This window comes from Drosophila busckii, chromosome 3L (assembly GCF_011750605.1).
Source record: "Drosophila busckii strain San Diego stock center, stock number 13000-0081.31 chromosome 3L, ASM1175060v1, whole genome shotgun sequence".
Taxonomy (NCBI): Eukaryota; Metazoa; Arthropoda; class Insecta; order Diptera; family Drosophilidae; genus Drosophila; species Drosophila busckii.
The window spans coordinates 131085-146783 of NC_046606.1; the positions used below are offsets into that span (position 1 = coordinate 131085).

General features: G+C 37.8%; 3 protein-coding genes across 4 annotated transcripts; 2 read left to right on the plus strand and 1 right to left on the minus strand.

Moving 5' to 3' along the window:
- The first annotated feature begins 6462 nt into the window (after positions 1-6462).
- On the plus strand, positions 6463-7622 carry LOC108599114 (osteopetrosis-associated transmembrane protein 1). The gene is made up of 3 exons (XM_017985904.1): positions 6463-6844; positions 6912-7099; positions 7163-7622. Exons 1-3 carry the CDS (start codon positions 6508-6510, stop codon positions 7535-7537), a joined length of 900 nt encoding a protein of 299 aa, XP_017841393.1. The 5' UTR covers positions 6463-6507; the 3' UTR covers positions 7538-7622.
- A 118-nt stretch (positions 7623-7740) lies between these two features.
- LOC108600960 lies at positions 7741-13305 on the minus strand. Of its 2 annotated transcripts, none has more exons than XM_017988814.1 (5): positions 13076-13305; positions 9129-9550; positions 8748-9052; positions 8527-8672; positions 7741-8474 (listed from the first exon to the last, which is right to left on the minus strand). In XM_017988814.1, the coding sequence occupies exons 1-5, from the start codon at positions 13290-13292 to the stop codon at positions 7825-7827; spliced, it is 1740 nt and encodes a 579-aa protein (XP_017844303.1). In that variant the 5' UTR covers positions 13293-13305; the 3' UTR covers positions 7741-7824. The 2 variants fall into 2 exon arrangements, with proteins under 2 accessions (XP_017844303.1, XP_017844304.1); XM_017988815.1 differs by lacking the exon at positions 13076-13305 and adding an exon at positions 11240-11322.
- On the plus strand, positions 13216-15690 carry LOC108600962 (arrestin domain-containing protein 17). The gene is made up of 4 exons (XM_017988816.1): positions 13216-13330; positions 14061-14549; positions 14615-14800; positions 14877-15690. The coding sequence occupies exons 2-4, from the start codon at positions 14097-14099 to the stop codon at positions 15255-15257; spliced, it is 1020 nt and encodes a 339-aa protein (XP_017844305.1). The 5' UTR covers positions 13216-13330; positions 14061-14096; the 3' UTR covers positions 15258-15690.
- The last annotated feature ends 9 nt before the right edge of the window (positions 15691-15699 follow it).

Sequence of the window (15699 nt, forward strand, 5' to 3'; positions counted from 1 at the left end):
TGTGACACATGGTAATCAACACTTCCCCATTTCATTTCACTTCATTCCATTCATCAGCAAAGATAATCACGACAGCAGACAGTCTATTGACAGATTGCCAAAGTGATGATGCGTAAAGTAACCGTTGTAGCTATAGCAGATCAAGTATAATGCGCAATACTCTTTTTATATAGGAAATGGCAAGGAGTTTGTATATTTTGGTGTTTAATGATTAATTTATTGGCTTTGCACGTGACAGAGAAATTCTAATTGATTGAACTTGTTATCAGTACGCTAATGGGCTTTGAGTTGCTTGGAAATTGTTTTCCAAAATAGAATCACTTTTCATACATGGTAGGAAGAGTCCGCTTTAAGTCATTCACTTTGATTTTTAGGTTTTTAGTTTCAAATGTACTTAACCGTGCAAGCGAAGTGTGCACAATGTAAAAGATTGTCGAGAACCCAATTTCATTTATTTGCAACTACAGCAAACTAATTATAGTAATTGAAATCTATTGTATTGCATAAAAAAAACAATCAAGCATCATAACAATCAAAATGCAGACTTGCAAAAGTATAATATACCTCCGGTCATATGCTTAGAATAATAAATGAGTTGCCTGTATACTGCAAGGACTTTCAAATCAGTTGCCGAATCAATTTTCAGGTCTTGCATCTCTGTCACACGCTTTCATTTTCAAGCTAATGCAAATAGGCATTTGGTACTGCAACCAAAGCCCTTCACTCTTATATTTTTTGCCTCTATTCATGGCAAATTTAACTTAGTTACTGGGCTAATATTTTTCACTTGCCGCAACCAATATAAACGGCAATTTAGCCGCTTGTCGTAATACGTAATACTGATAAGATATTACTAAAAATAAATATATTATCTGTTTTTAATTGTTCAGTATTGAATATTTAGCACACGTTTTATAGACGAGTCATAAATCACGCCGCCTAAGCAGTGCCGCGATAAGCATTTGATACAACATCGAACTTTCAATTCAATTTTGTCAGGTTTGGTAAAGTTAACTTGTTCAGGAGGCTAGAATGCAGCAAGTGCTGACGGGTTGCGACAATGTACCTGGCCACTAATAAGGCTTCATTCGCGTCTCGCGTCTGTAAACAGCAGGTCAGTTGGAGTCACTCATACCAGACAAGTCGATCGACTGAAGTTGGAAAGAATCTTTTAATGCGGATATGCACCACGGACAGTGAGAGCTACACTGATCTAGTATATATGGCAATGACCGTAGACGGATTTCGTTAGAAATTCTTACCAGACAAATAAGGTTAATAGTCAGTTTCATTGCAAGACCAACAAGTAGCGAATTGAAATTAGCAACAGTAAGCTCTTAAGACTAATGTTTTAACTGGTGATTTTTATTTATTGCAATATATATATAAATAATTAATATTAAATCAAAGCGATAGCGACAAAGTTAACAAAATACAATTTTTTTATGTGGAGTTTCTTAGCTCCAAAGATAGGTAAGAGCCATAAACAAAACTAATGACAAATGACTTAATGAGATGACCCTGGCATTGGTTATGCCCCCCTCCAAACGAAAGCGAAAAAATATTTTTGAGTGAGAGCGTAACAGAATAAATAAAAAACAAAACTAACAACAAATGATACACTGTAAATATATTTTTTGCAAATCTTGCTAAGCGCGACGAATTATTTTGGTGTCTGCTCAAAACGCAGTGTTATGGCAATTGGAACGTGAGTATTTCGAAACTAAAGTTTGATAATATTAGAAAGTAATTTAATTTCGATTAGCAAGAACAAATATATGTTTATATGTAAGCCTGCGTTTTATAAGTAATTCATATTGTACTGTATTATATTCATTTGTAAGTTTTGAGTTGTTTTTATACACATACTAAGCATTTGAACTAGCTCAACTGCAAAGTGGCTGCAGCGGTAAATCCGAATATCCCATTTTTATACATATCTGTTTACAAAGTACCTCAGTTGAAGGCTAAGCTGAAACTACTTTCCATTTAACTTTTATGGTTTTTCCGACTTAGTAGCCCGATTAGTGCGCCCGACACTCTCGGCTTAACTCCAATGAGCTCCCACATACAGTTGCGTGTCAAGTGCAGTCAAACAAACATATGAATGTAAAAATAATGCACACTTCAAGCTAAGGAAGGACCTCGGCTCATAATGTGAGTATCGAGCAAGTTTTTTGTTTGCCTTAAATTTGGAGAGGAAATTCTATTTCCAAAGGCAAGCGCGTGCTAGTCACACTGTCTACTTGTGCTTGGGAGCATTTAAAAAATTATTGCGATTGATCGATCTTGAGTTGAGACTTTGAGACTCCCAATCTTATCAGCAAAATTTAAATCAATTTTTGCCCGACAATTTTACTTGTTTATGAACTAGTCGCTATGTCTAGCTCTTCATAACACTCATTGTCATCAGCTTGGTGGCGTCACTATCATGCATAGGCATTAAAACACGCATACATATTTACAAATCTGTATTCACATAAGTATGTATTAAATTGTTCAGTTATTAAATTGCTGCGTTGATTTTAACAACTCGCAAAGTTTCATCGCCATTAAATCATGACTGTGTCAGCTCGATTTCATTTAGTCACTTATTCAAGTACTTTATAAAGAGACTTATTTAATGTAGCAAAATGTTATGTTAAAAAATGAATAAACGTGGACCACGTTATGTGCACACATTGGCAATTATTGCCTACAATTTTCTAAGCAACAGCGACTGGGTGTTATTTACCTGCGAGAACTTTTATTCACAGGAGGCGTGACAACTACAAAAAGCCAGACAACAGTAAGCTCCAAGGCATGCGATGGAAAATGCAGAGTTGACTCAACCTTAAGCACACTTTACACTTCTCGTGTTCAGTGTGTGTGTGTGTGAGCATCTTCTGTGTTCTCTGAATTTTTTCCGGACTGTGCTGTGATGCTGCGCCAAGCTTAAAAAAAATGTTAAAAGGACGAAATGCAAGCTCAAAAAGGAATCAAAAAAGCAACCCTTAGAAATGCAGCATAGCGTACAATACACGGCAAACAGTAGACCCTAGAGAGAGCAAGACAGACACACAGCTTTAAGCCGCCGGCAAACGCTTGCAAAATCGAATTAACACTGTACACTTTAAAAGTAGGCATTGCATTATGAAAGCAAACAGTTCATGCATTCGCACTCTTTCTCCCTAGTCTCTTTCTTTCCGACTGACTAAGCTCTTATTTTTCAAATACTTACATAAATATAGCTAAATTCGATGAAGTAAAAGCTGTCAACCACCCTACATGTTCTATCCTTCTTCCTACCTACTCCAAAATTCACATACCCATACACACGACCGCATTTCATCCTTAAATGGTAGCTAAACACCTGAAAGCACCTGGAGATTGTGAGGGTTGTTGCCTTCTAATTTTAATGCTGCTAATTTACAATATTAGCTAAAATTAGGTGGTCACCAAGCCTGCTTCTCGTCCCATAGTCTGTAACAAACAAAAATAAAGTCAAAGGGAGCGTTCTGGGCAGGGCCATTTCAAATTAGCTTGAACTGCAAATAACCACATTGGTTAGACATAGAATATCGGCAACAAGAAACAGATGATTGTGACTATAAATTTACAATCTAATTTTTATACAAAAGCCAACAACAATGGGTTTATCAAATTTGTACACGACTTTAAAGCGGATCTACACTGGTTTACACATGTGACAACAAAATAATAACATACTATAAAATAACCTAGGCGAGTTTTTGCTATGCCGATTGTGACCTTAGTAAATCCCCTTGTACCCCACGACTTCTAAAATAAAGTTGTTTATACTTCCATTCAAAGATTGTGCTAAATCAACTGCCATTATGAGGTGAAGGTAGAAGGGGCTAAAACTAGATATTGACAGCTGCGCGTGGGCACGCCTGTACCCCTCCCCAGAATTGCTGATTGGCATTTTATAGCAAAGAAATGAGTAAAGTAAAAAACATAAGTCTTTCCATGTGCCCTAATTTGGTAGACAAAATGTTTAATCGACTAAAGCAACAAATTGAGGCAAGAAATTTAAAACAAATAAATGTGAAATAGATGCGGAAATTAAGGTTTAACATGAAACATTTGCATGCAAATTGTTATATTAATGTTAATTTGTCACTTTATGCACAGACCATATAAACACGTACTGTGTACATAAATATTTATTATCTACATTTTCGGCTGGCACTAATTAAGAATACTTTGCTTGAAATTTATGTGTGTAGGCGAAAGTTTACGTTGCGCTTTAATGTTTGAACATGAATTTTATTGGTTTTTAAGTCGGCAAATAAAATACATACACAGATGCTGGCAACATGTCAAAGGAATCTACGCACAACCATATGCACATACAATAAATATGCATAAAATGCAGCTAAAGATGAAAAACAACACTAAGAACTAAAAATAAACAAAAGTCATCTAATACATAAGCCAACCCCTAGTCACAGTCCACAAATCTAAAGAATGAGGCGCATATCGCTGCAGTAGCCACTTTGGGCGTCGCGACTTCTTACAAGACAAGGAAAGCAACAGTAACAAACAAACACAAGAAGAATTGAGTAGAAATTAAATATGGTTTGTAACCAGAGTTCTGCACTAAAAATAAACAAAGAGAAGAGCGGCCTCGTCCCACGCGACAATGTAAGTGAAAAAAAACATATACAATGTATGTATGTATATGTATGTATGTATGTATGTATGTTTGTATATAGAGAGACAGAACAAAACAACAGCGCATACAAATTAACGTAAATGTGGCCGCTACGAAAAACAAGCGAATTTTATTGAGGAAACACATTGCAATTAGAGTCAAGAGAGTTTTGTATATTTTGCATATTTTGTCCGATTACAAAAATCACATTATCAAAGCAAACGGGCAAGAACCTAAGACAACAACAAAAAGTCTGAGCAAGAGTCAGAGCCGCAATAAAAGCAAAAGCCACCAAGTTGTTTTGACTCTTGTTTTGGTTCATTTTGATTTCATTTCTTGTTTTCTTTTGCAATGTCGTTGCGTTGGCGCTGAAATCTCTTTGCTGCTGCCCTCTCTCGATCGCTCTCTTTTGCGTCTGAAATCTTGATCAACGGTCTCTTGCTTTTGCACAAGGGCGAGCCTTTTGCCATTGTTGTTGTTGCTGAAAACTCTATACTTGGCATGACTAAAAACCAGTTACTTAACTGGCAAAAAAAAGGAGCACTGCCAACCGTATAACTGTAAATGGTAAATGTGCAATGCTTCAACTTTTGGCCAGGTGTGTGCAGAGTTTCGGCTCGGCCTGGCAAATCCAGCAGCTGTTTAATCAGTTTGCAAAAAATATACATATATATATTAACTACAAAGATTTTTGCCATTGTATTCCGCTTCTGCGCAATAAGATCTGCGGCAATACAATTACACACCCCTGACAATTGCGATAATGTGCATAAGTTCAACTCCGGCGCAGTCTCTCTCTCTTTCTCACTCTATTTCTCTCAGACGGTACTATTTTTTTTTTTACAATAATTTAGTTTTGCGCAAAAGGAGTGGCGTCCTGTGGACACTTACACATATACTTTAAATACATAAATGTATGTAACTTACATAGACATGATAATGTTTATTTAAAGTTGTCCTCCACTTCCTCCTTTGCTAATTTTAACTGGACTTTTGCGCATTCCTTTTGCTGCCTTTTTTCACATAAAAATGGTTCACTTGCAATACATACTCATATGTACGTATGTATGTAACATTACAGGCATGTTTCTATCTGTGAATGCCGCCTAACAACTTTGAAAATCACTTTGACTTCGTTTTTACTTTATTCTTATTCGCACTTGCATACTTGAAAAATTTCTTGCCTTGCGCAGCTTCTTTACATTTATTAGGAGCTAGTTCAGCGTTTTCAGACGCCCATACACACTCACTCACACTAGAACTGTCGGTTTAAATTGCTTTACTTCTTTGCTCGGGCTTTTAAATTAAATCTAATAATTTTCATCAGTTTTCTCCGCGCGCACAGAAACACGTCCGTCCCGTTACAAGTTAGTTACAACAACAACGGAATCAGTGGGATTTATCAGTAAATGTTGATATTCTGTTAAATAACAGCAGCAAATAACATGAGAACATGTTCGACTCAATTGTATGAGTTCGCTTCAATAGTGCGAGCGAGACATAATATTTTGAGCCTGAGCCAGAGCAAATTTGCAAACCGATATGTAATAAAGCAACAAATTATCTACAATAATTTTGCCTGAGCAGTGCAGCGACATATGGTGTAAGCGGGAGCTCCGGTATACATGGAGGGGAAGTGAGCAAGTTTGTTATCGGTTATCTACCTTTGAGTCGAACAACATAGGCGAACTCGAACTTTGGATGTCATGCTCAAACCGTGTTGCTTGCACTTCTCTCATGTTATTTCTGATGCTATTTAACAGGACATTAACATTCGATGATAAATCCCATAAGCAAAATACAAGAAAACTTGTATTTCCCCAAGTTTCTGGCACCGTCACATAAAATAAATGAAGTATCACAGGCTAATATTTTTCCTTCCATTATGGATGACTTTTTTTTGCGATACTAGCGCATCCAATACTTGCAAAAAACTATTGGCCGAGCTGGCGGACGCGCAAATGTGGTTTGTTTCGTGCAACACCAATCATGCCGTGCCTGTGGAACCAGTGTGTGAGCGACTATGCTTTGGATGCAAGGATAAGTACACAGAGATGGACAACAAGTACAATAACCTCTTAAAGGTCGAAAATTGCACCCAAATGTACGTTGACATTGATCGACTCAACATTGTGCTCACCACGCAGAACACACTTAAGGGCCTTTGGGAGCGGGCATTTTGCGAAGGTGGGTGCACCAACAAGTGGAGCTACAGAAGTATTTATTTCTTGATTTATTGATTGTGTATTTGCAGATTGCTTCAGAGGGAACAACTCAGAGACGCTGAGCCTTATGTATGCGAATGTGAATAGCTGCTTGGACACACCGCATCGCAAGGATATTTGCGCCGAGTGTAGCGAGGACTATACAACAATGAACAACTTTTATAAGAACTTGGATGTACAGAATAATGGAAAAATTTGCTTTGACATGCAGGACATGGTGCGTACTTACAATACTTTTACTTTGTGTTACTTACCTTCTACATTACCATTGCCTTGACAGATGAACCGCACACGAGTGCGGTGGTCTAGAGATCTAAAGTGCTGCAAGCGTGAAGTAAAAATGACATTGTTTATCATCTGCACTATTGTCTTGGCGGTAGTACCCTTTCTACTCTTTTACGGCACGGCATTTGTGCTTACCAAGAGACGCGAAAGAAACCATGACATGCTTAATGACCGGGAGCCCGGCGTGGACGAAACTACTACTGAATCCACAGCACAACTCATTACTGCCGCTGTACTGTCCACACCCATAGAGCCGCAAACTGTGTATAATGATAAAACTGAAAAAATTGCAAAGTTGATAGCGGTTAAAACTGATACAACTGACAGCATTGATGATGAGGAACGCATTGTGAAGCCAAAGACGAACTGAGTATTGGAATATCAACTTATTACTAAATCAATGAGTATATAATTAATCTAGAGATTCCTTTATTATATACTAGTATAGACTTCAACGTGATAATCATATTTTAATAAGAAAAACTTTAATTTTTGTAATCATTTAAGCAAATTTGCGAAATAAAATATATTTTACAATTAAATTTTTGGCAAGTTAATAATATTTTGGTAAGCATATTGAGTCAAATTTATAATGTATGTATATGCAAATGCGAATATAAAATTACACATATTTGTTAAATGAAATGAAAAATCAAGTCAAACAAGAGTGCCTAAGTGTTGAATGTTGGTTAATGCAGACGTTAACCGATTCTGAGTATTGGAATTTCTGGCTTGAACTGTATTTGATATGAAGCTTACCTTATGCGAGCTAAACATTTGCTTGTCCAGCTGCTTAGTGCCAGCTAGGACTTGCTCATTGGAGTTCTTTTTAAGCAGTTGCTTCACATCGGGATCAGGATCGAAACACGCCGGCTTTTCTATTGTTAAACGTAAATTTTGCACACAATCTTCACCCAAATTGGAAGTAATTGGTTGATGCGACCGATTTGCCTCGACTTCACCGTTTTGCAACTGCAGTAAAGCTGGCGCTTCAAACTCTAGTCCCAAACACTCCAGCACGCCAAGTTTTGCTTTTAGCTGCTCATTGGCCATAAGTAGTTGACGCTCAACGCGAAAGATGTCAGCAACTTGGGCGGTCAACTCCGAGTCGAGTCTATCGATTTGTTGCAAGACATCGTCCTTGGTTTGATAAGCGTAGCGCACCTGTTGCTTGCGTACTTTTCCATGTAAGCGCAAAAGTTGCTCCTCCTCGCGTTGCAGCTGCTTATTCAATGCATAAACCTTTTCGAGCCAACATATTTGCAGTTCTTCGCTTGGATGGTCACAGCTGTTCGATGATTCCTTGTCTGCAATTGGAACTAGGTAAGTATTATCATTAGATTATCTAGATAAACTTACCCTTGACCAGACTTATATCCTGCTGGCATGGAGTTGCTTCTGGTAGTGCATTTAGGTACGCATCCAAAAGATAGTTTTTCCCCAGCTCTTGTTCACGCACACGATGCTGCGCATGCTCAATTTTCAGTATCTGCTGCTCCTTTTCACTGAGAATGTTAAATTAATAATTAATATATATATATATATATATATATATCTAGATATTGGTAATATAAACTCACTTTAGCAAATACATTTGCCTGTTTATTGTTGCATCTTGGGCCAATATTATATGCATGAGACGATCATTTGAATTTGAATGCGCTTCTTTCGGCTGCTTTACTTCATTTGCTGTTGTAGTCAGCAGGGATTTTTGTTTAAGACGCCGCCGGCGAAATCGTTCACTGCGTGAACTACCCACCGGACTGCCCATGCCGCTGTCCTTATCCGTGGAGATTGAAAGCATGGAGAACAACTGCTGCTGCTGTTGTTGTTGATTGGATGCTCTAGACGACGATCTGACGAGATTACGCAATTGCAGCTCACACTGTAAACGAAAACAAGTTAATAAATAAGTTAATCATGTGGATGCATACTGGGATTTGGATTTGCAACAACTTTACCTGTTTTCGAGCAGCAGTATCTGCTGGCGGTACGACATCGAGTATACGACAGCTGCCATCCAAATACTCTTCGAGGTGACAGTTGCGTAGCTGCTTGACAATCACATGATCGTGTAATTTACTCAACTCTTTGAACTGTTCCAGGTCTTTGGTGATCTTTGGTCTAGTCAGACCGTCAGCTACACTTGCTGCTGCTGTTGATACTGCCTGAGGTTGCTGCTGGTAACTAAGTAGCGCACAAACCAAATCTGCACAGGTGGTGCTTGCATCCACGCCAGACACCCAATGTTTTTCACCATCTATTGTTATGGATATGTGGTCCGCCAAAGTCTCTGTGGAAGCATGTGAGTCAGCATCACCATCTCGCCGTGTATCTTCACTTGTTGTTGCAACAGTTGATGCCTCCGATAACATTTTTCTACCTGGCATGGAATAAATTAAGTATTGAGTAAAAGAAAGAAATATAAATATGTGTGTGTTGCAAGTGCCACACCAAGTCAGCTCCATTTGCACAGTGACGTCAACGTGTGTTAAAGTTCAAGTCAAAGTCTTACCTCAGTGCTCACAAATTTGCAAATAAATAAAGAAGCAAAAAAAAAAGAACAACAAGAAAAGTTGAGCACAAAAGGTTTAAGCTTCCGTTTGCTTGTCACGCTGACTAAAACAAAAACAAAAAAAATGTATATCCTGATAAAGTGCTACCCTATTCTTGTTGTCATATCAGTTTCGCTCTGGAAACAAATAAATCTTTACTTATGTACAGCGACAATAAAACCTCTTTGTGATTGTAAATGAGAATTTAAGTTAACATAAGTTATATATAGAAATTCCTACAAACTTTCATAGTCTCTAAGCTATTACAAAAAAATAGAAGTTGAGTATTAGTTTGAACTTAATTTTCTCTGGAAACAACGATTTGTTGCCAATTTTCATTTGACGTATTGAAAAGGATGTTACCAACGAGGTAACACAATTACAATTGCAGGTAGACGCGAGGAGACAATAGGTGTTAGGCTGGTTTGTGTTGCGAGGAGTCTTTTGAGAGGTGTGTCGTGCAGGATGATGAAGATGCCAGGAGCACATGGGGCAGGTTGAGCCAACCAGTGGCTCGTAGCTGTTCGTGCAGAACGGAGGCCAGACTTGGCAGGTTGGTAAGAGCCGAGAGGGTATGAGCCGAGCGACGCAGAGGTAGTGTGCTACTTGCTTTGCAGTGTACGAGGAAGAGCTTCAGCCCAAGCTGAACGTGAAGATAGAGGGTGACACATTCAACACTGCTCGAGCTTGGGGTAGTATGTTCTTAGTAAGATTTTATGTGGATATGATAAGTAAAATAGAATTTCGAGTAAAGAAAGAAATTGGGTTATTTTAGATACATTTTAGTGGTGAGGGAATGGCGGTTACAACTGGGGGTACAGTTAAGTGGGAGGTAGACGTCCGGAAAACAGAGGCAAAAATGTAACCTCTTGAAGGGGAAGAGCATGGGAGCTCATAAAGGAGCAAAAAGAAACTTTCAAAAAATCTGCGTAGTCTTGGCAGTCTCCGGTTTTTCTTTTATTTCTTTTTCCGGCCACTACCATTTATAATGCTTAATTATGATGAATTGTATGGCAGACCGCTCTACGAGGTACTACAAGCGCGAGATGCGCTGAAAAAATTGGTTTCGGTTTCGGTTTGAGTTGCCCGCCCATAGAAAGTATACACTGCACCAAATAAAACTACGCACGACCGCAAATATTTGTGTGTCCACGTCTTCTAGAGCTTATAGACTGTCATTAAGCTTTACTCCACTTCCACTGCTATAACTAATGCTTTCATATTTCATAATCAACTTGTGAGTTTTAAATTCTTTATGCCTCTATAAGACTCCGTTAAGCACCGACGCTCTGAACCTCTGAACAACACAAGCAGCACGTAAATCATTTTACATAATATGCTAAAAAGGTAATTTTAACGGGTTTTTAGCATTTGTTTGTTTGCTTAAGTTTTGTACAAATTGCTGCCGCTGTCTTTACAAATGCTTCATCTTTGGCTTGTTTGTCGTAATGCCCGTTATAACAAGAGTGTTTGCCATACTTAGTTGTTGTTCTGTTTTACAGCACTTACACACTTACACTATTGTTTCTTTTTAGTTGCTGGAAAGTGTTGTGCGGTTGAGCTTCCAATCAATTAGAAATTCTTTATAATTATAATTTTAAACCAGAAAAGCAACCGGGCGCGGACACGACAGAAGTTTGTTACACTTTTTATGTAAATTCATGCTATGAATGTGAATGTTAATGCCTGTGTATGCGTGAGAATGTTTTACACCTGCCGCTTAGATCAAGCAACCAACACATTTGACGTCGTCACAACAACTGAGCTTAGATATACAACAAAAAAGCAAACAACGCTTAAGACTCAACACATTCACACACACACAAGCACAACAGTGAAGACTCGCACACCCGAACACTCAAGCTCAGTAAGACTTCGCTCAAAGCTGGCTAACAACAATAAGCCTTCGAGTCTTTGAAGCATCGGTCATGAAACGATACGAAGCCAACGACGACGCTACAGCAACTCTCAGAGCCCGACAGTAGGCCAAAACATAAAAAAAAAAAAACAGCGAGGCTGTCAGTGCTTAAGCTGCTGCTGTTTCCATAACTTGTGTGGCAAATAAACACATACAGACATACTGTACACACTCGCAGACAAATGTTCAACACATTGACGTTGAAGTACGTGCAACTTTTGATTTTTGACTCTCCGTGTGTTTTGACTCTTGCGGTAACTTGACTTGATTTTGTAACTTGGTCAACATAATTGGCGCTCACATCATTGTACATTCGAGTTGTCAATTGTTGGTTTGTTTGCTTGCTTGCTTGCTTGGTAAACAAATTCCCAACACAAATTTTAAGACAACAACAGATTAACAGATAATCATTCAGTCGTCTGTCGTGTAATTAGGCCAATTAGACACATACATATTCTGTAGTAAAACCATTTTAAATAGCTCCATACCTAAAACAAGTTATCGGTAACATTTTACTTCATCAAATTTTTCGCTTACTTAGCCAGATATATGCATGAAAACTAAACAAAAAAAAAACGTTTTCATCTACTGCAACAAGTTTTTTACTCTTTACCCTTTTACCTAACTCAATTCGATCGCTCCTAAACCGTCCTCTAAACTGTGTGATTGCACTTGCAACAAGTTATGTCATGCATTTACACATACAAACAAATTTTTCATTTTTTATGATTATGTAGACCGTTTGGCCTTTCATTTTCATGGGGCTAAGCTTTTTGAGTCGTGTTGGCTCCTATAAACTAAAATGTACCCTTACTTTGACTTATTCTATTTAAATTATTATTACATATAGACAAATACAAGACTTCAAATACATGTTTTAAAGAAAATTCAATCAATAATTCAAAATTGTAAAAATTGAAGTCACAAGAAGATCTCTGTGCAGGTTTATTTGGCTGAGTCTTGACAGAGCTTATCGCTTCAATTAGGGACATTTTTCACTTGCCTAACAAAAATCATTACAATTTTCAAGATAAATGTTTTGAAAACTTATAAAGCTTAACATTGTACATTGTATAATCATTGATTATAGGCACAAGTGCTTCTTTTATATGGGAAGGAATTTTAACATGGCTAACTGATATAATACCAAAATGAAACTATTCACCACGCTGTTAGCAGATAGAGAGCAGCGAATCCCACCTCACTGTAGATAACTACAATGACTCTCTAAACCTGTATTTCAGCTAAAGTTTACAGCTACACTATGTTTGTATGTATGACCATTGGTTGCTAGTAAGTAAAATAAAATACAGATGGATTCATAACAAATACTTTGAGATAAGTCCAAAATATATAAGTATATATAAAGTGTTTCAAAAAGCGAAACTATTGAAATGGTTTAAATTATTAGGAGGTAATTATTGAACAAACTTACGGTTTGTATATATGTAACTCGAATACGTTTCTCGCACTCTGTACATAAGCTGGCTCCAACAAAACCTGGCTTGGAGAATAACGACATTAGTTGCTAAACAAACGTCGACGTGCGCGGTTTGCTCGTTTTGTGGTCTGCGATTTCTCCCTCCGCCACCGCAACCTATGAACAGATGAGAGAATTCCATAAAAAATAAAAATAAATTAGAAAAAGACATACACAATAAGCAAAAAAGTTAACAGCTTATGGGGCAAGGTATTTAATATTATATATAAAACAAACGTAAATACGACAAATGTGTATACATACATAATATCTACATACATATGTGAGCGCGTACTTGTCTACAAGCTTGAAGCTGATGCACCCACGTTTATTTATAAATTCAACGGATCGGATTTGTCCAGCTCAAAGCAGATACTCTCTACAAAGTATATAGATGGACAGATGTGTATACTCATTTCCTGTTAACGCATATTTTGTCAACCTTGCAACTACATATGTATATGTTATGTATTACATAGATATGTTTATGTGGGTAAACCGTGTGTAAAAGGAATGTACATGCATAGATGATTCCAATTTAGCATCTGCAGCTATTACCCCATTTTATGCTGTTAACCTACCTTATGTACTCTGTATCTGTGTGGGTTGACTGAAGTTGAGCGCTTGCAATTTGCAGCACCATTTAAAAAGTGAAAAGCAAAAATAACGTGATTTTGAGTTCATTAACTGTCAACTTACTTGCATGTTACATGAAACATTGTTTTGTCCGTAGATCAAACTCATTGAACTTCGTCAAAGTTGATCAACAATATAGTCAATAGATCAATGACTTCCACAAAACTAATAAACTATTAGTCTGTTGTCCAACGTGGGCTGTTTTAAATAACAGATATCGCATACATATGTAGAGTAAATAAACAAGGCAGTAACTACTTATTACTCAACTATTAAAAAAAGCTCTTCTATTGTGTGTTTCAAGGTCATTTAAATAAAAGCAAACAACTGGAGAGCTAATATGCCGCGCAAGCTGTTGAAATTTTTGATTATTTTCGATAATACCTCACTGTTATATTTTCCTGGACAATTTCTATCCGGTCGGGTGCTTATTGAGCTACAGGACGAGACACCAGCATTAGGACTTCACTTTCATGTCGTGGGAGAAGGAGTGGTACGCGCTGGAGGACGTCAGGAGCGAACATACGACAAAGAAAACTATATAGATTTTCGTATGCGTTTACTAGGGGATGTGGATCAAGGACCTGCAATTCTATCACCTGGTATACACAGTTTTCCCTTTAAGTTAGGCTTGCCAGTTGGCCTGCCCTCAACATTTTTGGGCAGCTATGGTTGGATACAATATTTCTGCACAGCCGCCTTGCGTGAACCCAAGGGACTTACACACAAGAATCACCAGGTGTTCATTGTTATGAATCCCATTGATCTTAATCTCGAAAAACCCATATTGTCGGTAAATATAGTGTAGCCCTTATACTCTAAATTATCTTAACTACAACATATAAGTTTAATCAATAGCAACCTTTTACCTGCGAGGTGGAGCACAAACTAGGCGTAGTTGCATGTGTGGGTGGTGGACAAATCAAGTGCCGTGTTATACTAGATCGCGGTGGCTATGTGCCTGGTGAAAATATACTAGTCACAGCCTTTATCTCCAATGCCAGCAACGTAACCGTCAAACGTACCAAGGCGTCACTTACTGAGGTGCGTAGGCTTCAACCATTCAGGATGTATACTACACATTTTAACTTGATTTTTGTGTTTGTTTTTGTTTTTACAGACCATTGAGTATTTGGCACGCGGCAAAACGGTACAAACGGAGAAACGTGCTTTAGCTGTGTTAGTTCGCGGCAAGATCCGTCCAGGTGGCAAGGATGAGTGGCACAACGATAGTTTGTATGTGCCACCACTGCCACCAACGAATTTGCAAGGCTGCCATTTAATCAAGATCACATACGATGTATTCTTCGTCATTGAACCCAAGTCTATGGAGAAGGAAATCAAACTGCAACTGCCAATTGTATTAGCCACATATCCATTCCGCAATAGCGCCAACGACGTATCAAATACCTGGCCCGAATCAGTGCTAAAGCCCGACACACATTATCCATCCACTTTGCCCATATTTCGGCCTTGGCTTCATGAGAAACCCAATGCATGATGAAACGTTGCTCTGCATGGATTGTTAAAATATTTAGATGCGCCATACAATAATTTATATACATAACTCCATTAACATTACGTAATAACTTTGCATTAATGCAATTGTGTACATGCAACTAATGATGAATTTGTTCAGACACACACACATCTACCATGCAAATACATATACAGCTATTTAATTGCCGTTAACAAATATTTGACAGCTTTTCAAACTTACCAACGGCTTCAGTCCGCACTCTATGCTTATATCAATTTGGGATACAGCAAATATTTTGAAATCACACAGGTTAAGTATACAATCCAATCATTATTGCGATCCGTTTCCCAGCAAACTCTTTGGAAGCACAAATCTTAAGTATACAATTCGATTTGATATACATGGAACATTACCAATTGAACATTTTTAAAGAGAATATCTTACATATTTACAAAGTATATTA